The sequence below is a fragment of the Ascidiella aspersa genome, chromosome 8 (assembly GCF_963924565.1).
Source record: "Ascidiella aspersa chromosome 8, kaAscAspe10.2, whole genome shotgun sequence".
Classification (NCBI taxonomy): domain Eukaryota; kingdom Metazoa; phylum Chordata; class Ascidiacea; order Phlebobranchia; family Ascidiidae; genus Ascidiella; species Ascidiella aspersa.
Window position 1 is genome coordinate 21,136,615 of NC_139454.1, and position 23,546 is coordinate 21,160,160.

The 23,546-nt window shown below is 37.5% G+C and overlaps 1 protein-coding gene across 1 annotated transcript; it reads left to right on the forward strand.

Annotated features, from left to right (window-relative positions):
* Positions 1 to 1,764: 1,764 nt before the first annotated feature.
* LOC146136823 (uncharacterized) lies at positions 1,765 to 21,042 on the forward strand. The gene is made up of 21 exons (XM_083395356.1): positions 1,765 to 1,891; positions 3,060 to 3,219; positions 5,769 to 5,944; positions 6,537 to 6,759; positions 7,458 to 7,537; positions 7,831 to 7,968; positions 8,411 to 8,539; positions 9,035 to 9,102; positions 9,270 to 9,415; positions 10,049 to 10,197; positions 10,882 to 10,995; positions 11,525 to 11,678; positions 12,224 to 12,402; positions 12,947 to 13,069; positions 13,945 to 14,094; positions 15,005 to 15,141; positions 15,837 to 15,979; positions 16,979 to 17,180; positions 18,392 to 18,574; positions 18,854 to 18,961; positions 19,595 to 21,042. Exons 1-21 carry the CDS (start codon positions 1,800 to 1,802, stop codon positions 19,846 to 19,848), a joined length of 3,108 nt encoding a protein of 1,035 aa, XP_083251482.1. The 5' UTR covers positions 1,765 to 1,799; the 3' UTR covers positions 19,849 to 21,042.
* The last annotated feature ends 2,504 nt before the right edge of the window (positions 21,043 to 23,546 follow it).

Sequence of the window (23,546 nt, forward strand, 5' to 3'; positions counted from 1 at the left end):
ATACATTCGACGCTGCTGGAGCTATTTGCCCATTTCGAGTGGCAGAAAATCCTGTCGAAAATTGGTAAAGTGTCACTAGTTTACAAATCGAACCTCACAGCTACTGGTAGACAAACTTTAAGTGTTCTGAAAGTGCTTTAAAGGGTTAATGGGATTTGCTATTTTAAATGATCAAACTGTAGTTAAAAAAATACTTACAAGACATTTAGAATAAATTGAAACATTGTAGAATGGGATAAATTCAATGCGCGAAATTTATAGACCGTTGCCAGTTGCACCATTGGTTTTCAACCCAAAACCAATCAGCCGACTCTGTTCGTCAATCTAAGTGCGTGAAATCTAAGTGCGTCCAAGCTTTTTGCCAATTAAGTGGCCATTTAATTCGCGCGAATGGCTTGTATAGTCTGTGTCTGTCAAAAACGCGAGCGCACCGATTGGGAAAACGGGGGTGCCTTGCGTGCGCCGAGCTGCCTCTTGACAAACGAGCAACAATGGGCTTCTCCGCGGAATTCGCGCAGTAGTCGAACAGCGCCATTCAGGCCCGGGTCCCGCAGGACAGCGTAGGCTATTGTTTCAGACAAGCTGTGTAACTTGCGACCGGCTTAATGACCTTTAATGAGGTGGATCAGTCGACGAGGCTTCGCAGCTGCAGTTAGCTAGCACATGGAAGTTTCCGCGACGTCGCTAGGGATTCTCGAAAGTTTTAGATAAGGAGTTTTGCAGCTTACAGTTGTGTTTGCCGAGAATGGCGTTTCTTTCGTAAGCATTATGAGTGTTATGCATATTCAAGCACTAAATGAAGGGCTTGTTTCTGTTCTACTAGCGTTTATTAGTGGATTATACGATTTTGTAACCAAACACGTCTAAAGCCTATATTACCTGGTGTTCTTAAGTTTATTTTGCAGGTAATATATACTTTATGCAAACATGAATGTATACATTTTGTACGCAGATAAAAAAAAATTAAAAATCCAGTTGTATTTTCTTGCAACCAATCTAATAAAAATCGAATTTTCTATTAGTTTATTTTGCCCTATTGGGAATATAGAGTAAAATTAGCATATAGGCGTGTATCACGCGCAATGCGGGTTCGTCAAGCACTCGACTCGCACCAATAGATGGGTTAGATGGGTATTCGAACAGAGATTTTTCTGTATTCGTATTTAAGTGCGCCGAAATTGATCTTTTCGAGGGTTTCTCAAAGTCTGCAGTGGGCGGTCGCTCCAAAGAAGCTCTGAACGAGCACAAAGTGTTACTTCGTAGGGCGCCGTATTGTGTGAAAGGCCTGCTTTTTCCACTAGCACAAAGCATAACCTTGAAGTTTGCCATATAAGCTCTCTATAGTGTTTGGCCAGCCTGTTTACTACGCTTCTCAGAAGGTGTGGGCGTTTTCAAGACCGACTGACAATGATCTCGCTTTTACTGGGCGGGTATTCGGCGTGGAAATTTGCCGTTGCACTTACTGTATAAATTTCACATTAATTAGTATCCTTTCAAACTTGCTATTTTCTGAATTTTTGTCTGTATCTTTTGCCACACGTTTCGTACTAAAAAAATTCAATTGTTATCATGCATTTTTGATTTTCAAGCAACTTGGTATTCCCTGTATATCTTAAAGAGAGCTTTACTTATAACTCTTGTATTGATTGCATAAAAGTGTTGAGTTTACTGTAAAATATACTGATGTTCAGTTTAAAGAAATGTATTGAAAAACTTTTCAAAGTGAACATGAGCAACATATGACGATTTTATTACTGTTGTTATAGGCACCTTAGAACAACGACTGCTTTTTGTAATAGATGACCATGGCCCCAAACATGGCGCAGAAGTTTCCATCTATTTCCCACCCATTGTCACGCCTAGGAAGTAGAGATTCCCTCTCAGTCAGTGGGTAAGTATGTGTGAGGTATTTTCTTGCAAAGCAGAACCCCTGATGCACCCCTGTCTCGTTGTTGTATGAGCGTTTGACGTAATTCACCCCGAAGAAGGCGACGTGAAAAAGTTGCCGAAAGTTATTTATCAGCATGTTATCGTATTTTTTAACAACATCAAAGTTTTTCTAAACATAAGTCGTTATATAAATCAAAAACAGCTCCTCTGGTAATTGTAATTGTTAACCAACGTTTTGGCAACCTATACAAGCCGCCTTCGTCAAGGTGAATGACACTGAACGCTCGTACAATAAATGGAAAGCAAAAAAAAGGAAAAAAAGCAGAAATAAACGCGAGCAACAAAACGATAAGAAAATAATTAGCGACTGCCTCTAGTCCTTCAGCAGGTGCTTGTAGCATGCAGAAAGCATCACGTCAGTTTTGCCGTTCATGGTGTTACCCTTCTTATGGATGTTCCAAGATTCCAAAAATAATATTTTCCTGTAGTCTGATTCTCGTGCTATTATTGAAGCGCCACCAAAATCAATTTGGTGGCTTCGGGAAAAAACTGCTGTTTCCCGAAAACAGTGGTTCTTAACCAGGGTTCGATCGAACCCTTGGGTTTCGACGAAGCTGTTTCAAGTGTTCGGCGAGAACGTACTCTGAAACATAAATGCTGTTATTTCAAGATAAATTCGAATCTCTCTTATGTGCCAAGGTGTCATGTAACGTTATAATTTCAAAGTTTGGCCAATTTAACCTACATAAATGTAAGTTTATAATTTGATTATATCCAGCTTCAGTTGCTAGAAGGAAGAAACGAATACTGAGCGAAAATTTGGGGTTCGATGAACCAGAATAACATAGGGGTTTGACAGGTTGCCAAAGGTTAAAAACCACTGTCCTAATAGGTCAAAAAAAATGAATTTTGGAAGTTCGATACTGTATATAGTATTTAAGTTGCGGACTAAGTTTTTTGTCAAAATGAGACCAAACATGATTTAACGCCGAATATTACGTTGTACCTTTGCAAATAACTGCGGCTATTTATAAACTCTAGGCAACTAACAGCAACTTGCAACTGTTAATGACAGGTCCTTCTCTATCTATTTCACGAAATTGACCATTGGCGCCCCTAACTGGTCGCTATACGTTTTAAAAAACTTGATGATCTTGGATTTTTGGCAGGCAATCACGTGATGGCGCCCAGTCTGTTGATTGGTCGTTCGGTTCTCCCTCCCCGCTCCCGTTCAGCCACGTTCGGGCCCAGAGCGTCGCCGGTTCGATTCCTAGTCAGCCGTCGGGCGTCACATCGAACCAGTCGACTCGGCGAATGTCCACTGACGAGGTGAGAGTTTATAACTTAAAAATCGTATTTTTTTACGTACATTTTTGCGTATGAATCTTGTTCAGCATGGTTGTATCTCGGCGTATGGTATCGTCGTGGATTTTCATTATTATCCAAAAAAAAACCACTAAGGTTACAAAAAGTGTAAAACAACTTTATTTTAAAAAATACAGAAGATTATAGTTCAAATTAAGATATTAGCTTGTAGTGTACGATAAAAGTCAGGTAACTGTTCGAAAGGGGTTATTGGGAACTAATAATGCAAGCGATGCCCAATAATTTTCCTCTTTTACTTTGAAAATGTTATAGAGCGCAAATAACCCTGTTTATGAAGAATTGTAACAGAAACTAAACATCCTGTAACGACCACAGTTATGTGACAAATGTATTTTCGCGCTGCGTTCGACAGAATAATAATTCCGTTTTGGTGTATAACTGTAGTATTCTGTTTTTTCAATTTAAGTTGTTTCTTAATTTTTTAATTTTTTTGGTTCTATGTGGATCTTACAATATGGATAAAATATCAACAACTGGCAATGTTGGAACAGGCTTAGATCCGAATATCAACCCCCAAAATAAAAAAATATTTTTGTATTTTTATTTTATCAACTGGATTTTAATTAATTATTTCTCTTAAAAAAATGGGGTCGTAAAATTTGTATGCGAAAAATTAACTCTGGCTAGAATAAAAAACCTTGTTTACAGAACTGAAAGTAGCTGCTGGTAACAAAACGTTTTATTAAAACGCGAAACAATGTCTCTATACATATGCGTGGTTAATTAATTCAAGTCGTATCAACACCTTTTCATCCTAAACAATGGGATTCATTGAAACTGGCTTGAAAGCCACACATCAGAACAATATTTTTTAAATGAAATGCCTTGTAAAAAACTTACAACATGATTGAACGTGCTTTGGTTTATTTCATTAACACATGATTCTCAGATTCAGTTTCCACTCTTATTTACAGCTATACCCCGTTTTGTTTCACCGAAGAACTTTAGATGTCTTGGCCGCTAATCGCCGTATACCATATATCTAAATAAAGCGTTTTTTTAAACAGAAAATAAGCCAAAAATCTGTTAAAAGTTTTATGTGTTATTAACCAACTAATAAAATTTAAAAGTGTGGTCACCAAAATCACAGAAAATTCATAACAGATGGTGCTGTAACAAACTAAGTCACTGACTTGACTTAAGTGCACCAAACTCACTATTTCACAAATGACTAATTGACTCAAGTGACCTTTATGAAATGCCACAACACTAATAACATAATGGAAACTATACTTTTTTAGGTATAATGGAAACTTTACTTTTTAATAAAGCCATACAAAAAAATACCTTCGAATTTAATATTTTTGTTGGAAATAGTGAAGTGTAGTTATTTGAAAGCTACGCTAGTATTTGCTTTGATGATTAGTTTTCGAAGTTTTAGGAGCTAGTAACCTGTACAGTACACGATTTGTGTTACACAGTGTCACGCAAGGTTTCCAATTCGTCGCCAGACATGCGAAAGACAAAGCGGATTTATTGACAATCGGGAGATTTAAATTGTTGTCGGTAAACAGAAGCGGGAAACAATGCGCTACCTGAATTCTAGATTTCACATCAAACACGAGAACAATGGCTTGGGGTTTAATAGTTTTGTGACATCACAATAGCTGAGTCGCAGGTCGGTTGTGAGTGGGACGCTTGTCTTTGACTTTTGTACCTGTGTTGGTATATTACGGTGCACAAAACACAGCGTTTCGATTCGGTTGTACAGCTACAACTTTGCTGTCCGAAAATCAGCTGTGAACAATATTTAGGACAAAACTCATGGATAAATAGCAGCGTAAGTGATTGGGCTGGGTCTATGGTACACGGCACGCATCTAAATACATTTTATGGCTATTTTAACTTCGTTAAATATATATTTATTTGCGCGATCTTTCTTTTGCTATAATAGGTGCAGTTTGTTTGAGGGTAAAAGCTATCCCTTCGTCTCCTTAAAAAAGTTAAAAAAAAAAAGAAAAAAAGTTTGAACTCGGTTTTCTGCGTGTAACACATAGCAGCAGGGTTTTCTTAAGGTCACTTGTTTCATTATGCCACGATTTTTCGTAATTCTGTGTGGTAATCTACAATTTTTTATCGCCCTATACTCCTAAGGACCTAATCAAAAAGTATGGGTCCACTTTGACTAAATAAAAGGCTTATTTTTATTTAAGTTAATATCTAATGCCAAATATTTAGGTTTGTAGCGTTTGTGTGATGGCTGCATAAAAAAAATCCTGTATCCGCCCCTGGACTGACAAACCAAATCGTTTTATTTTTAATGATTGTGGTTAGCTTATGTAGCAATTTAAGCTATAACTTACAACTATAAACTTTCACAGAATCAGTTATGAGTGCTGGTTGTTTTCATTGTGCTGCGTGCCGTGCTTTTTAATTTGGGACAAAACAAACCCAAAATTGTACTTATAGTTAGACACAAACTCGAAGAACTAAAAGACTTGCAAAATTGCGAAAAATATTCTGCGTCTCATGAGTCAACAAAACCTTTTTAGATTTTTCTGATCTTGGAGAGTAAGCTGCGCTCATCCAGTCTGCACTCGGTGAGGAACATCTTTAAATCCAATGACCCGAACGGCGAGGGCAAAGTGTCCAAAGAGGCCTTCTCGCGCATCCTTTGGCAACTGTGTGGCTATTTGTCTCCAAGACAAATTACTCATGTACTACGCAGGTAGGCTAACTTCTTTAGCGAAATTGTGTTAATGTTAAAGGCATGTCAGTGCAACTAATGCACAAAAACGTCAAAGTAAATCACAGCTAAAAATGCAAAAATGTCGTTATAGGTCTTGCCTTCTTATAAAAAATGCAATTCTGACGTTGAGAGGTCAAAACTTAAATATCTTTCCAGAATCTTTACTAGATGAACTAAGCCTGGGGTTTACAACCTCAAAAAAAAAATCTGTATGCAGGGCACATATGAGAATCCAGGTTAGAACACCAAATGCATTCTTTGTCGACCAGAATTACCCCAACTGATATGCTACACTCATTACTGCAGTATAGTGTCTCGGCCCAAAAACTAATCGGAATTCGGAACACATATTTTTACTCTGCGACCCACAGGTTACAGACCGCTGAACTATATATTGGCTATATCCGCACTAAAACTTGTTTAACAAAAAACATGTTGGCGTTTTAGTTTCATTTTGTGTTAGTACACCTGCCCGACAAAAAAAATTCCGTTACGTATGTGATAGCTTTACAATTTTAAATTCAATTTACGGTATCTTAAAACAGTCAAATTTAAGCTAGCAAATCTGTAGACTTGGAGTGGACAAGCGCAATTACGTCACCTTCGATGACCTCATAACTTTCTTCCGCCGACCCGCGACCCACGGGGGAACCGAAGAGGCCCATACTACCCTCATAAAATCATCGCAGTGCATGCAACCCCCTAACTCGGCACCGGAACGGATTTCGAATGCGTTCCAAGCAGACACTGTAAGTTCTCGTAATAAAACTACTCAAAATGTGTCAGAATATAATGTAATTTTGAATTCGTTTTAAAATCTTCGCTTGGTTTTTATTTTGCGTCACCGACGCGTATTGTAACAGTACCAATTGAGGGTTTTAACTTAAGCCAGGGGTGTCCAACTCGAACATTCCGGCGTGCCAATTTTTATCCAATAACTTTCCTCCCGCGCCAAAGTTTAGTAACTAATTCTGTCTGATAATAAAAGTTTTTTTTTTACAAATAATAAAAACGTGTAGTAGCAGTGCGCATTACTGCATCTAAGTGTCCGTCGGTGAACTTTGGCTTCTTGTTTCTTCACACCAAACTTAATAGTCATGCCGCAGCGAATGCTAGCCTCCACTGCAATATAATGTTTTAGTATTAGAATTAATTGTTAGTTGTCGTGATTGTGTAATATCGTGAATAAACAATAACAATTTACTGTATAAAAAATAAGCATTTTTTGACAATTGGCTGTATTACAAATTAAGTATTTTAGGGGGGGCTTGCGCTTGTGAGCCATTTTTATTAGGTCGGAAGCTGCTTGTTGGATACCTCTTACTTAAGCAGAAACCGGATTAGACATACGTTTTCTTCCTATGCCACCTAAGCGAAATCCGTGTGATGCTCTTTTCAGTCGTGGTTAAAACCCAATTTCTTGACGTACGCTGCATGTTAAAGTAAACTGTAGAACAATATTTTGCAGATGAAACAGCAGCGTTCATCTAAGACGTCGCGTGAGCCAATTTTGAGCGAGGCTGAAATCGCCACACGTTCGTGGGAAGCCCTCAAATCAAAAGCATCGACCGGGTAAATTCAACAACAAATCAAAATTTCTAACATATCAACAATAAAAGGCTGATTACCATGCTTACATCGGTTTTTGTAATCGAAAAAAAAACACTTATATGGTTTAATCTCGGTTAACAATGCTATGGTCTAATCTCGGTTAAGTTATTTTAAAATATACGTTCTAAAGTTTAAATTAAAAGGTATTATTAATGCCTTATACCATTGAGATATGCAACCGTCCTAATGGTTTCGCCTGGCGTTTCAATTTTCGAAAGATTGCATTTCTATTAAAACGTTTTGTTTTGCTGTAGCGAATTGGATTTCCACTCTCTGTTTCCACCAATGGCGTTCGGTGAGGGTGCCTACGTCATACCCGGGCAACTAAGGGAATGTCTTCACAGGTTACAGATCACTTCGTCCGACAATATTGTCGCAAAGATATTCAGAAGGTAATTGATAAAAATGAACGTTGCAAAGACACTTCTATTCAAAAGTATTGGCGGTGGAATAAAGCAATCTTTATTCTCATTTTGGAAATGCGTATCAATCCCGTAACTTTAGTTTGCTGTTGTGTTTTAATGTTTGTTGGTAATCAGCATACCTAATTCGGGAAATTACAGGATGGCTGTGTTAGAATAATTCTCATACATGTCGTGTTTACACCCTTTTGTTAACAATAGCCGCTAGTTAATTATTAAATTAAACAACTGGTTTGCATAATGAAGGGTTCTACATATTGTTTACCATATTTTGTTTAAAGAAATAAAGAGATTCGCCTTTACTTTTCAATGAAGAACAAACCCGTTTGGTATACATTTTATACTTGGCTGCGGTATATGTTGCATCTAAACCGCTCAAATTATACAGCCACCATAAATGGACTTCGTTTAGATTGAACGCCGGAAGTCCGTTTGCAGTCCGGAGTAAAGCCTTCTTTGAAGCGCTGGGCTTGGACCAAGAAGGGAAACGACCGATCGCGAACGAATCGTCTCGAAAACGGGAAACTCCTAGGCCCGAAACGTAGGTTTCAAAAACAGTGTCTTAAACTTTTTTAGTTTTGTTCACCCCTAGCATCTATCTCCAGATTTCATTCACCCTTGTCTCATAATATGATAAAACTATCTCGTCTATATATAACAGCACAAAATGACTTAGGTTGTTTCGAAATTTGTTAAGTTCAACTCAAGCTAAGTTTTACCATTGAAAATTTACAAGTTTTCAAGTCCAGAAATAGGAAGCTACAAAAGCACAAAACACAGTCACCAAATTTTTGTACTTATACACTCAGTGCAAACCAACTTCACTATTACAATAAGCAAAAAACACCAAAAAACAACAGTTCAGTAGTCGATTTATGCAGAGCCATGATCCATTTCTGACGGTTTACCCTTATTTACCCCTTTTGGTTGGTTCAAATTTTATTCACCCTGGGGTGAACCATTCACCTGTTTCAGACACTGCTCTAAACATTGTGTATGGAATAAAATGAAACATAACTATGTTTCTGTGTTTTAGCGTTGCAACAAAACTTCTAACACCAGATCCGACTCCCAGGCAGCGTTCTGTGACTTCACTCGGCATAGGTTGGTCGTTTAACATTAAAATAAAAATAATTGATAGACACAAGGTAGAAACATTGAATTACTCAAAAACAAGTTTTTTTTTTTTTTTTTTTTTTTGACGTCGGTAATTATGAAAAATCAAAAATCAAAATTATGAAAATTTTTTTTTCAATTTTAATTTTTTAAAGATGGCGCTCCGCACGTTTTGACCGCGGCACGCGCCGCGACCGCATGCGGCGCTGCGGCGCCAAACAGTCGGCCCCTAACTGTTAGTGACGTGAAAATGACCGGCCGAACGTTCGACGGTGATGTGGCTGATTTCATATCGAAAAAGGTGAGCAGTTTTTAAAAAATTATTTCAAAATAAACTATATTTGAAGCATATTGTTGGAGGTTGTAGTTAAATTTTTTCAGAATATTAAAGCCCCTACAGAAGTAGATATCACTTTAAACGTTTCGAAAATCTCTTTTCCATATTCATTGTTATCCATATTCATTATCAAAACTATTTGAGTTAGTTAAAAAATGTTTAAATCGATTTATGTTTTAAAATCAATTGACTAGAAATCAGGTCACTTTAAATTGGTATTTCGCAGCACCGCCAATAAAATGCATTTGACGCGGCACTCTAAAGGGGGTTTTAATTCATTTGTAACGCTCAAGGGTGTAGAGAGATATTTCAAATTCTTATTTTTGCTCTAATGGTAAGCCTCCTGATACAATTTTTTGTGTACGATAAAAGTGTCAAAAAGTTAAAAGTTTTTTTCAACCTTGTTGCACAGTTAATATGCTGTTTCAATCTCGTTTATTGTAACGTTACAGTTAACCACTCAGCAAAAATACGAGCAAGGTTGCCGCGAACTATTTATAATTTCTGTAGGGTGCCGCAAGCCAAAAAAGGTTGCGAAACACTGCTTTAATAGTGTCACTGTCTTTGTTTCACCTGCCCAATATTATTGTCAAACAGCTTGAGGAGGGGCAGGCGCATGTACAACGCGCCTTGGAGACCAAAGACCCCAATTCGAGTGGATATATGACCAGACCGGATCTACGAGACGTTCTAAGCATACTCGGCATCCACATTAAGGCGACCAACCTTGAACATTTCTTGGCGCGGTAAGTAACTGTTGATGGTTCGAACCTCTTTGTGAAAAATGCAGGAAAAATTATATAAAATTGTTGGTAGTTTTCGTTTATCGATTTGATATTTGTCTTGAGTATGAATTTAAGCTTTCCTTTAAATAACCACTTGTGCTAAAACTTAAAATATAACTTGTGCTAAAACTTTATTAGAGATTAAATAACCACTTGTGCTAAAACTTTATTAGAGATAGGGCGTCATAATCAGTGTTCTGTGATATAAGTCAATGAACTGAGTGCACCAGTTTATACTAATTGACTTGACTTGACTTAACTTAATTTTTTCGTACAAAACAACTTGATTTGACTTCAGTCTTATAACGTGACTTCGATTTTTTGAGTTATTGGGGTGTTTTAATTAAAGATATTTGTGAAATTTGTTTTGTGCTTACCACAATTTATGCCTGTGAAATAGTTTACTTGCAATATGATAGATACGTTTTAGATGCAAAACCAATCTTTGCTTCGCCAATCGCTTGACTTAGACTTAGGTTATGTTGAAAATGACTTAACTTTTGGTCGTATTTTCAAATAACTGTTTACAACACTGCGGATTACTCTCTGCTTTGAAATGTTGTTAAGTTTTAAAACACTCTCTTCACGTCTATATTTTGGTCCTAAGAAACCTTACAGTTTGTTTACGTAATCTACTATTCGTAGAAACGGTCTGCGCAGAGGCGACGGTCTGGTGAATTACCGGCTCTTGCTCCGAAGACTCCAGAGCAGATCAAACAGAAGCATGCTCAACAAGATTATGAGGAACCCCGATCACATGTGAGTGCTTGTTTACCTGGAAAGCTCATTTTTAGGCAATACGGGATTTGTTGAGAAACCGAATAGACACCAAAAAAAGATGATTATTCTATATACAGTGCCTGGTCGCTGTGATGACCTAGGGATAGGATTTAATTAATAATGTTTTAAGTAACCATTACATGCAACACAACAAGCACTAGTAAACAGAGAATGATGGACAGCATAAATAGCATTAAAAAAATTAACACAATATTTAAAATGTTTAGTAGCAAAGTAAGGGTGGTTGGTTGGTGGGGTTTTAATAACAAATAAGGTAAAACAAAACGTCAGACCATATGCTTAGAATGTTTAGATACTTCGACAAGATTTCATTTTTCGAGAGTTTTTATTTTCCGGGAACAAATACATAAATGTGAGGCGCAAAATAAAGTCTATCCGCGCCTAACTCAATGGGCTATACGTATGGATGAATCTTATAAACTAGGAACGACAAGGGCCATTTGTAATCTCCTTGTTTTTAAAAAAATAAGTCGATTTCTTTGCGAAGGTTTCACGACGCCGCCCCGCCGAAAACGCCGTCGGATGGCGCTAGTGCGTCGCTGCTGGAGATGAAGTTGCTGGAAGTTTTCCAGAGCGAGTTCCTAGCCTTTCTCACTTCTTGTCGACAGTACGACCCGAACGGGACCGGATTTCTCACGCTGGTGGGTTTAAACCATCCAAATCGAGAAAGTGTATGTGACAAATCAGTCACATATTTTTGGCTTTTTTATTGGCAATATTCTAAATTTCATATCAGTTGACAGTGTTGTATTGACTTCAAAGACTTGACCTAAGCGCACAGTTTATCGGACAAGTGACTTGTCTCAAGTAAAGTATTTTAGACGAATGACTTGGGTTGGGAAGTAAAGTTTTTTCATGCAGCATTTTTTGTAAAATTAGGTCTTTTTTCTCAATTTTGCTCAAAGCAATTTACTTGCTATGTTGTTCTTTTAGTGAGAGTATTGCATAGTGAGACGAGTTTAGCAATTATATTAGTTTACCGTTTATTTGTACGACAAGGACTTGGAGTTGACATGCTCTAGCAATGACTTGACCAAGACTTTAGTTTGAAATGAGTAGTTTACAACACTGCCAAGAGACGAAATATTATAAAAACTCTTTCCAAAGCTCGTTTGTAGTTTCACAGCCTTTTGGTCTTTCTTTTTCTTCAATTTTTCTAATCATACTTTTGCAAATAATCGATCAGGACGAGTTTCGACGTGCCATTGAGGCACGCTACGTCATCAAAATCACCGACGACGCCTGGAATCGATTTACGTCATCGGGTGACGTCGGATTGGTGAATCCCCCGAACAACGCCACCCAAGATCAGAAAGGTTACGTGCCTTACAACGACTTTCTCGCCAAATTTGACGTCATGCTGAGGTAAAATGGTCGTTATTGTTTTTTAATTGGTTGAATTCGCTTTGTGCAAGAAGTCATTCGGATTAAATGTTAAAAAATTCTCCTAGATTAAACTTAACCCGTCTGTAGGCGTGCAGTCACGTCTAATAGACATAATATGTCTATTTGAAATTAATTTAGAGCAAACTATTAAATTAAATTTAAATTTCATTGCAGAAAAAAAGGTAAGTTAACTCTCATGAAGGCCTGCAAATTAGAATAGACAGATAACGATTTAAACTTGATTTATTAATTCGTATAAACGGCTTACCAATACCTTATTTTTTAATCTGATAAACTTTGGAACACAAAACACGTTTTTTTAGTAATTTCAATAAAAATATCAAAGCCATAATATTCGATAAAATCGACATTTCGCTGTTACAAACGTTTCGGCAATACCTTATGCCATCTTCAGTGTAGAAATACAAGTTAATATGATAAGTTTTCTGTAACAACTTGTTGCAACATATCGGAGTGCGAAAGGTTGATAATAGCAACAACGTTAGTTAAATTGTCACTTCAGGCCCGCCACTGCAGACGCTGACGATCCGTGGGTGGAGGAGATTGTGGATGCTAGCTACCTCCGGGAGCACAAGGATCGCTATCTGAAGAGCATGGATGTCGACCCAGCAGATCACACTCACAGGTGAGTGGGAATCCAATTTTAATTTTATCGTTTAATCCCCACCCTTTCTTGGCTAGCGGCACCCTACATAAATTATAAATAGTTCGCAGCACCCTAGCTCGTATTTTTGCTGAGCGGTTAACTGTAACGTTATAGTAAACGTGATTGAAATTGCACATTAACTGTGCAACAAGGTTGAAAAAAACGTTTCCATTGTTTTCGCACTTTTATCGTGCACAAAAAATTGTATCACGAAACTTACCAATCGAGCAAAAAATGGAATCCAAAAGAATTTGAAATATCTCTCGGCACCGGTTGAGAACCACTGGTTTAATCTGTTTCTCCCAAATTATATTTACTTGGCATTGTTGGGTCGATACTTTGTTAACAGCGAGTTGATCATGCTGGCATCGTAAAAAAGTCATCAGTTGCATCCATCCAAGTAATCTTATCATTCATTCAAGAAAAATACATTTTTTTGGTTAGTTATGATCCACATGTTATTACCTACAGTAACAATGTTAAGTCAAGCTGGTTTTAAACAGACAAGTCAATCCTTAGCCCAAACTATCCTTTATCCAAATCAATTCACGGCATTAAAATAATATTCCATCCATTTTAGAAGTGTTTGGAAATTAAATTAAAAAAAATTGTTTGATACTTTACGCAACAAACACCCAAAGCTAATCGCACGTGAAGCATACTTTGTTACGTTGACGTGAACGCAATTTGACAAAATGTAATCAAAGACACCAACTCGAAGTTATTGATTTAAATGATAAAAAGCAAATCATCTCTTGTGTTGAATGATTAAAGTCGAACAGAATTTATTTGTGACTTTATTGCATTTGATCCATTTAAACAAGTCTTTGCAACTGTAATTTTTCGTTTTGTAGGCACGAACCACGTCCCTTGGATCAGCTGGAAGCCACTCTGGTGGACGTCCTGCTCTACAAGTTCCACAACTTTAAGAAAGAATACGACCTCATTGTGCGGGAGGACTTCTGCAGAGTTGACAAGGAGAAGTTCGACTACATCTTATTCAAGTAACTATACATATATATATAAACTTTGCTAACAGGCATGGTAATATAAATCAAAAACAGCTCCTCTGCTGGTAATTGTAATTAACTGTACATCTGTTCCACGTATAAATCTTCTATTGAACTGTCGTAAGAAGAGAGTGGTAAAACAAATTACTCAATTATACATTTCGACCGAAGCTGTTCTTTGGGTGTGGGCAACTCTTGTGCATCTCTTTGTCGTTATTTCTGTCTTTTACAGATCGTGTTGTGGTAAAGCTAATAGCCTGGCGTTAAGTACGTGTTTAAAAAGGCTTAACATAATTTTTGGCTTAAAATTAGGACGCTTCCAATCAGTTCCTAGATCCAAAACATTTTGTGGTCATTCAAGTTCGACGTTAAAAATACGTCATAGCGTGACGTCACAAAACATGTAACCTTGAAAAGACCTGTTGTTCCTGGTCGAACTCTCGCGCGGATGTGCAATGAAAATAAAATGTGAATGTATTGAGATTGTTTGGTAAGTTGCTAAAATACATCCTACTTCAGCATACTATTACTGAACGAGCTGATGAGATAAGATTTAACCCACCACGAGCAATTACACGGTATACTGACTTAGCAGTTAAACTCACATTTAACGAATAAAAATAAAAACAAAGTTTACCAAACAGACCAATCACAACAAGCTAATACCCGTGTAACGCGAAGACAAATGTTGGCTAACTGATTTTTCCGTTTTTTTTTTTGGGGGGGGGGGGGCGGGTAGGGGGAGAAACGTAATAGAAAATTCAATAACATTTCGTACGAAATATTAACTGCACTAACTTTTATAAAAAAATACTTACTTTCATCATAATATCGAGATCAATTGACACCTATACTTGTCCTACTACCATGGGTGGTAAACATAATGGTTTAATAACACACTCAGGTGTGGCTTTGTCCTGACACCGAGTGAGCTGTCTGCGCTTTGGCTAAGCATGCCAATTACAAGGCCGATGGAGTCGCTTTCGATGCCAACCATACTGCAGCAGGTCATGAGACTCTACTACGCTTCCATCAAACCAAGTAAGAACTTTTGCACATGGTTCGAGCTTTGTTTGTCTGATTTTATTCAAAGCAATTTCGCAGAATACAAAAAAATACTTTCTATGAATTATAAGGCATGTAGATGCAACGTTGCAACTTATTTAAAGCGTTTTTTGTGACATTGTCTGTTTTGTCTGTTTTCATTTACAGTTAGAAAAGTCAGATATTTAGATTGCTTGTTGCTTTGTTTATTCGAAAACTTCATGTGCATGCCCTTCTTTAACTTAGACGTGTGCATAGCAGTCGTAAACTAAAAAGTAAACCTTGAGTAGAATTAGTTGATTAATTAATAAAGTTTTCGGCCCTGGTCTTAGAACCCTACCACAGGGTTGAAACAATTATTAAGCAACGAACAAATATTTGAGTTAGGGTGACGGGTTTGGGTGAGGGTGGGTCAAGTTTATTATTTAAGAATATTACTTAACCTACCCGAACCGAAACGCTAACACCTAACCTAAGTAATGTTCGTTGTGGTAGGATTCTAGACCAGCGCCAAGTTTTGTCCTGAATGAAAAATACTATATTTAAGCAGTAAAAAGATTTAGGAACAGAGATAACTTTCTAAGAACATAGATAAAATGTTTGGTCCATTGGCACAATATATTCACAATTATTTTCTTTGGACTTACACCAAAAAAAACTTTTTTTAATTGTTTTTGGCTGCTCACCCGCAGGCAAGTTCAACAAGCAGTCACGTGACAGCGCTATTGTGACGCACGTACTGGAGAAGATCAGAGTTCCCGTCGTGAGCCACTGGAAAATTATCAAGAAGAAGTTGCGCTTCCTCGATCCCATGGGAACATCCAGGGTCCCGAAGGTTGGTTGATCGTATACTGGTCGTTAAAGTTGGAGTTCATTTATTTGTTTCGCTTGCTTTGAATATGGTGGAAGTGACACTAGACTAATTCCGTGAATGCCTGTGACTGAAAAAAAGTACATATGGGTCTGTTTAAAGAGCAGTGTTGTAATGACGCAAGTCATTGGCTTGACTTAAGTGCACTTAGGTCACTGACTTCAAATGACTTGACTTGACTCAAGACTTTTTATCAAATACCATGACTTTTTATCAAATTAATATTTATCTCAGGTTTTGCACGTTCAACAATTTAATTGCTGTATTATGCGTTTGTGTTTTTTTTAGTTGAATTGTTGCTCATAATCGGATGAGTTACCACTTTAATTGTTTAACGAGTCAATAATATGACTTAAAGTTGACTTGCTGTTATAATTACTTGACTTTGGACTTAAGTTTTTTTTTTTTTTTCAAACTGACTTGTTCACAACACTGGTAAAAAGACTTTCAACAAACGCTAAAAAACACTTAAAATTGAGGACACTTTTAACTGGCAACTTTCAGGAAATAAAGAAAAACGGTTTCAAATGAATGTGCAATAAAAACAATAATTATAAGAACAAAGTTGACGTTATTTGTATACGCATTTAATGTCGTCTATTTAAAAAGTTCGTTAAACAAATGAAATGAGGTAATACCGCAAATGGGAGAATTTCGATTTAATTCATAATTTTTTCTTATTATTCGCAAGAATATTGGTAGAGAAAACAATAACTGCGGGAACAAATTTGACGTTATTTGTATATATACGTAGTTAATGTCGCTTATTTAAACAGTAGGTTAAACAAATTAAATTAATGACTTAATACCGCAAACGGAGGGAATTTTGATTGAATTCATCATTTTTCTTTATTATTGGCAAGAGTATATGTTAAACAATAATTAATAAGCGCCAAATTATTAAGAAAAATCCCATGCAAGATGGATTTTCATTCAATACATGTTTTATCTTCTCTTTTGCAGGAGGACATGCTCCAGATCATGCACGGCCTGCGTCCGGACATCACCGAAATGGAGCTTCACTACCTCATCGAGATGCTGGAATCCCGGATTCCGGGCAAGACCAATTACTTCCGCATGATGGAGTACTTCACCAAGAACCCCAGGCGCAAGGTGTCGCAACAGAGTTCGCGCCCGCCCCTTCTCTCATCTGATTCTGCACGAGGTACGTCGGATGACTGGTGCGAAATTTCAATATAATTGACCACGGATGGGCTAACTTTTCAGCACGGAAACCATATTTTGAAATTATTGATTTTAAAGAGCCACAGATAATAGATAAAGAGCCACAGATAATAGATAAAGAGCCACAGATAATAGATAAAGAGCCACAGAAAAAAATATAAGTTTATTTTGTGCAGCTACACGAAAATGGGCTTGAGCCATTGCAACACCCGGTAAACGTTTTGGTTCGATTCTCTAAAGCAGCAGCATTATCATTTTGTATGAACTAGTTTAATCGGGGTTTTTTAAGCAACATAACTGTGCCTGTCCCAAAGTAATACGTCATTAAACGAAAAGCAGTCTAAATTTAAAGTACACCTATATTTTAATATTTTGCTTATTTATATACATTACCTGGAAAAGCCACAAAATCGTGTCAATGAGCCGCAGTTTGACCACCTTTAAAATAGGAGCTAGTGGTTCGATAAAACTTCCTGTTGAAACAAAGATAGGCGTCATCGACAACGTTAAACTAACAAACAGCTTATTAATATCGCCCTATTCTGTCGTCAACATAGGGTTATATAGACTAAAATTTAAGTTCGAAAGATATTGAGATCGCCTTTGTATCACGGTATATGATTAGAGTAGAGTTGTTGTATTGTAAAGGATTGTTGTGGGTGAGCTTTATAACGTAATCCGGTGCCTGTATATAAGCGCAAGTTTCGCAGGAGTGCGGCATCCATTACTTGTGTCCTAAAACGCCGTGGTGTGTTAAGTGCGACGCTGCCCTACCAGTAAATTCTATACTTAGAACGCGAATGTCAGTATTTTCCAAATCAGTGATTCTTAACCTTTTATGGTTTACGGCACCCCTCAAAAATAATAAATAAATTTTCGTCCTTTACTGAAATGTCACTATAAATGAAACGGAAACAACACAATCAATCTAAAGCATAGAACATGTCATTTGACATAATGATCTCTAATCGTACACAAATAGTTGTATTAAGAAGCTTATCATTTACAAAAATAAGATTCGTAAAAATATTCTCAAATATTTATCGGCACCCTTAAGCATTAGAAATGGCACACCAGGGCGCAGTGGCGCTCCGGTTGAGAACCACTGGCCTAAATGAGAAACCAAGTTTTCGATCTGACTGGTAAGGTATTCGAATCGCATTCGTCCACTTACAGTTGTTGCTTTTATAGTGATAAAGCAGGACCCCAAATACCCCCTGCCCCAACAGCACAGCTATCGTCATCCCACGCCCCCCAAACCGGAGTTCATCAGCATCCGCAACGCTCCATCGGTTTCGCCATTCAAGCGTGTCACAAAGCAGCCAGTCGTATCGAAAACCTACCCTCCTGTCAGCGTAAAGCACAACGTCCAAGGTGCTACTTGAATAACCTTACTAGTGTTGTAAGCAAGTCATTTTTTAAAGTTTCAGTTAAATCAATCTTAAAATAACATGATGCCCAGTCAATCAATTTGTAAAATAACTTAAGTCCAAGTCAAGCCATTTTCAATAAATCCTTGTCAAGTGATAAATCTAGCAACTAAAGAGTAATTTGTTTATTAAGAATTAGTTTCGTCTCATGTTAACCTAATTGTTTGGTTCTTTGCTTCATGCTACCACCCGAATTATATTGTTTATGAATAAACAGCAGCAGCTAAGCGGGTCACAAAGCCAGTTAACAAGATGTCCTCCAGCAATTCGAGCAATCTCTTCCGAGGCAAACTTGAAGCCCAACAGCGCCACCCACCGTCCACTGTGTCCAGTAAGTAGCATAAGGTCGCACTTGTTTTTTATTGGGAACCACACCACGCGAATTTTTATACGATCAGTCTGACCGTCTTACCATTAGTTGATCATACGACTGAATACTCAGTTTTCCTTTTAGGATTTTGTGCAGTGACGACTTCGTAGTAAATGATGTTTATCCGAGGCGCGATTATTGCTAGTTGAGGCGATATTTGATTAAAAAAGTCGTGTATTTGATTTTTTATAACTCGTGTATTTTATATAGTGAGAGTTTTAATTTTACTTAACTTCAATTTTTTGGTTTGAATTTTTCTAAGGAAAGAAGTTCAGCAACAGACTATTTTGTATTTATTTATTTTATTATTATGATTTTTTTTAGATAAAATGGCTGAAAAGGCACAAGCAAAACAAATTATTAACGGAAAACTCTCATGCAGCTAACGACCACTAACTTTTGTGTATCGACATACTTCCTCTTTTAAAGCCGAATATTGCTTGGAAGTTCGCACAGAAGATAACATCGCGAAAAAGCGTAAAATATTCGGGGCACTTTTGGCATATTTACATTGATAAATGACATACCTTGCACATGACTTTTACATTTAGCAACAGATGAAAACAACAAACGCGCAAACACGTTATTTTCCAGGAGACAGCGGCTACTCGTCGCCTTTCGCAAAACCGCCGGTGGGCGCTAAAGATCTCTCGTCGCTGGGCCGAGCTTTGCGCAAAGAGGACACCGACGACTGCGGAAGAATATCGGTGGAGGCCTTCCGCAAGGTGATGTCCGCCTACGGAGTGTCCTTCCGCGACCCGGACCGGCTCTACAAGCTGCTGAGTACGTTCGACCGAAATCTGCGCGACCAGATTTCCTACGAGAAGTTCTTAAAGGCGATGTCGTGAACAAAAGGATTTTCGTAGAAATAATACTGGCCTCAGTATTTGGAGACGACCGGGCAGCCAGTTTTGTGTTTAATTTTTCTCTTACCAACGTTCCTAGGCACTTATAGGTCTTTTGTATTTTAAAATAGCACGTTTAAAGCTGTAATTATTAAACACGTACTTTTTCCATTGCTCTGATTGACATTTTTTATTTTTCAACAAAAGTGTATTTTTGTTTAACTTTTGGTGTAAGTGCACTGTTCGTCGCGCGGCCAGGAAATGCCTCATGTCCAGTATGCCCTACTGTCAGTTAAACATCGTCGAAATCCAACATTTTCCGAACTTGGCCATAAAATTCGCAACAGCGAGTACGATCTTAAGGCGCTTTGCGAAAAGTGCGCATTTTTTGAAAGACTGGCGAGAAGCGCTTGCCTTTCACTTCTCCCTCGGCATAAGCATACAAATCGCACTTATTTTAGATTCGCGAGCCCGTGTAGCCACTGAGTTCCTGTAATCTCTCTCGCAATCTTTACCCAAAGTAACGCATAAACAGAGCTTTATTTAGCGTTGTGTGTCCTTTGGCGTCCGCTTAAGTGACGTGAAACCTCGAGTTAAGGCGTTTCACGCTCCGCTAACTGAATGCGACGCTTTTACGTCCAGCTTTTTTCCGCTTGATGATTTTCTCTTCACTGAGTCGTATAGTCTAGGCAGCTTTTCCGTTTGGAATTCGATTTCCAACATACGATAATGTTCTGGTTTTCTTGCTTTACCGTTACTGCCCCTATCAAATCTTTTTCAACAACAATTCGTTCGATATCAAACGTAACTGTTGCCTTATTGAAGATGCAACCCATCCTTTTCAGCCCTTTTAAGATCTCGCATTGTCTAGCATGTTTGGGAATCTTTGTGTTTGTCAAACGGAACTCTTAATTGAGATTTTTTTACACCTTTCGTTGATAACTTATGCCATATAGTAAATTTGTGTTTCTTAGTAGTTGATAAATTGAATTTTATTTTCTTTAATCGCGTGTCTAAAACGAACAGCATGTATATCTGATTTTCTGTCCTAGTGTATTTCACATTCGTTGTGACACACAAGCAACCGTCTATATGTTTTTCAAGTATTTGTTTGGAAACCAACGTTTAATTTCTTTTTCGCCAAAAACACTGTGTCAGCTTTGTTTTTCTACCAACATTGTTTTGTTTCCAATAGTTTTTTGCCACCTTGGTACCAAACTTACAATAAAAGGTAACAAGTGCTTTGGCATTGCATGTTGCAGACGTGTTTGTTCGTGTAACTTTTACAAATGAAAGCGAAATCATCAATTAGAAAATTAAAAATTAGGAATTATAGGCACTGGCTTAGGTATATGATAATATTCTGCGGTGCTCGTCGTGTTACGAGAGACAAAAGTGAAGCTTGTATGCGAACCCACTCATCTTTTAATGTTAAGCTAATGTGTTACAAGTTGGCCGAAAATCGCTTAGAGAAATAAGTCGAACTTACATGGTCAATAAGTTGTTGGAATTAAAATTTACAGCAGTGTTGTAAACAAGTCATTTTAAAAGGATTTAATTTCCAGTAAAGTCATTGGTAACATAATACAAGTCCAACTCAAGTTCAAACATACTAAATCAAGTCCAAGTCCAAGTGTCAGTTGCCCAAGTGAAATCCAAGTCAAGTTATTATTATTAGAGAAAGTCAATTCCAGGTCAAGTCACAGATAAGTACCTCAATTTAATAATAAAATATTAAATAAAAACACTTAAATTCAAGTCATTTGACCAAATGCCAGGTCAAGGTACCTTAATTTTTATAATAAACTCTTAAACAAATATACTTAAATTCGAGTCATTTGACTCGATGACTTAATTCCATATCAAGTCATTGACTTAAGTCAACACTTATTCATATAGAATATAGATGTTTACCCCTTTGTCAAACGGTTATCGAACATTTATTTTTCCTGTATAGTATATGTATAAGCCAAATAAGCGTGAAGAATAATGTCGCATAGGGTTTTTCGAGGTAAAAAATAAATGTCGCAAATAGGGGAATCAAGGAGCTAAGGCGGAAAGACGGCAGATGCCGTGCAGGCCGCATGAGGAAAGCCATTCACCTGTCTGTAGTGTCTGTGCAAATGTCGTAAAGCGCATTATGGGCCGTTTCAACAATCGATAAAGCAGCACAAAGGCATAGTCGGGAAACATGCGAACCGTGTTTATTTCAATCCCCCGACCAAACAGGCACACAGGATATTCCATTTCGCGTTATTACATCTCGTTCTGCGTTTCTGCGTAATGTCTCACTGGCAAAAAAACAATAGACGCTAAATGTTGACAGGCGGGCGTCGATTAGATCATTTATCTCACCGTAAGGCGGTCGTTTTAGGATATCCGACGTTCCAAAGTGTGTTTGCGTTAGAGTAGGGCCTATACCTGTCCGTTTCAGCTTTGTTTTGTGCGAAGGAGATTTGATTTCTCGGAAAATGTCTGATGGAATCAGCAACTCCCACTGTCCTAAAGACTGAAGTCATTCAGTTTTGAAATGAGTTATTGTTTGGCAAACGACTTTAGAGCATCCATCCAATCATTTTTGGACAAAATGTCACGTTTCACCATTTTTGTAAACGTAAAACAGTTTTCCTATTTAAGATAAAATCGAAGCAGTGATTAAAGTAACCCGAAATGGTCGAAACAGCGTTCTGGTAAAAAAAGTGTTATCGTAGTACCGTTCTGATAAAAATGTGATTATTTTTAAGAGTCTAAGTGCCAAAACAATGTTTGAGTTCTTTAGTTGATGTCTGTTTGTGCACGACATCGAACGTGAAGTTAAACATTATTGGGATGCATACTTTATGTTGTCCGTTTAAGACGTAACTTTCTAACGCTAACCCTGGATATTTTCATGCGTTCTTGTAAACATTTTGTTTGTGGTTTTGGTAAGAAAATTATTCTAGTTTCACCCCTTGAATTTGGTAAGTGCTTTGGAAAAAAATTGGTCGCAATAGAAAGAGTTAAGCATTTTTAAAGTTTAAAACAAAATTTGACTTGACTTGAAATTGTACTTGACTCGTGTAACTATAATGGCTAGTACTTATTATTGGTATTTGTAGAAAACCATTGGACAAGTTATTTTGGAATTGTCTTGGTCGTTTTAAAGTTACCTGGTAAAACACACTGACACCATCATTCGTATATAGGCTGATTTCAAATAAATGCCCTTGTTAAACATTAAAATTGCGGTTACGGCAGCGCGGAATATAAAATTACAACTGTCAAAAAAACAAATCATTTAAAGAATGATTTTATGAAAGCCGTACACAAGTTTTTGTTTTGCTTCTACACAAGTGTTATATCACATTTCACGATCATCATATATATAAACCTCAATACTTTCTTGAGGGCCGTGCAAATCTAAAATCGCGAAAAAAAGAAAGTGCAGTTTTTCGAACGAAAGTGTTTACAACGAACAACAAAGCCAACGGCTGTGGGCCTTTCAGGTTCAAGGTGATGACGTTACCTCCCAATAGAGAAGATATTGTTTCAGCGCCAAGGCTCGGTTTCCCGTTATAGGAACAAAAGAGAAGTAAGATTCGAACGGTTGCCTGTCAAATTGCTGGTGCTTCGAGTCTTTTTGTTCAAATTTACCCTCAGGCGTCGCGGCCGATTGTGCTATCCATGAATTGCCATGAAGCAACCCCTTTCAAGCAGTTTAA

Excerpts from the sequence above, each read along its gene's own strand:
- LOC146136823 (XM_083395356.1), top strand. The coding sequence starts at position 1,800 with ATGACCATGGCCCCAAACATGGCGCAGAAGTTTCCATCTATTTCCCAC. Across the intron at positions 9,103-9,269 it reads TGTGACTTCACTCGGCATAG|ATGGCGCTCCGCACGTTTTG; the intron begins GTTGGTCGTTTA and ends AATTTTTTAAAG. Across the intron at positions 15,142-15,836 it reads CTACGCTTCCATCAAACCAA|GCAAGTTCAACAAGCAGTCA; the intron begins GTAAGAACTTTT and ends GCTCACCCGCAG.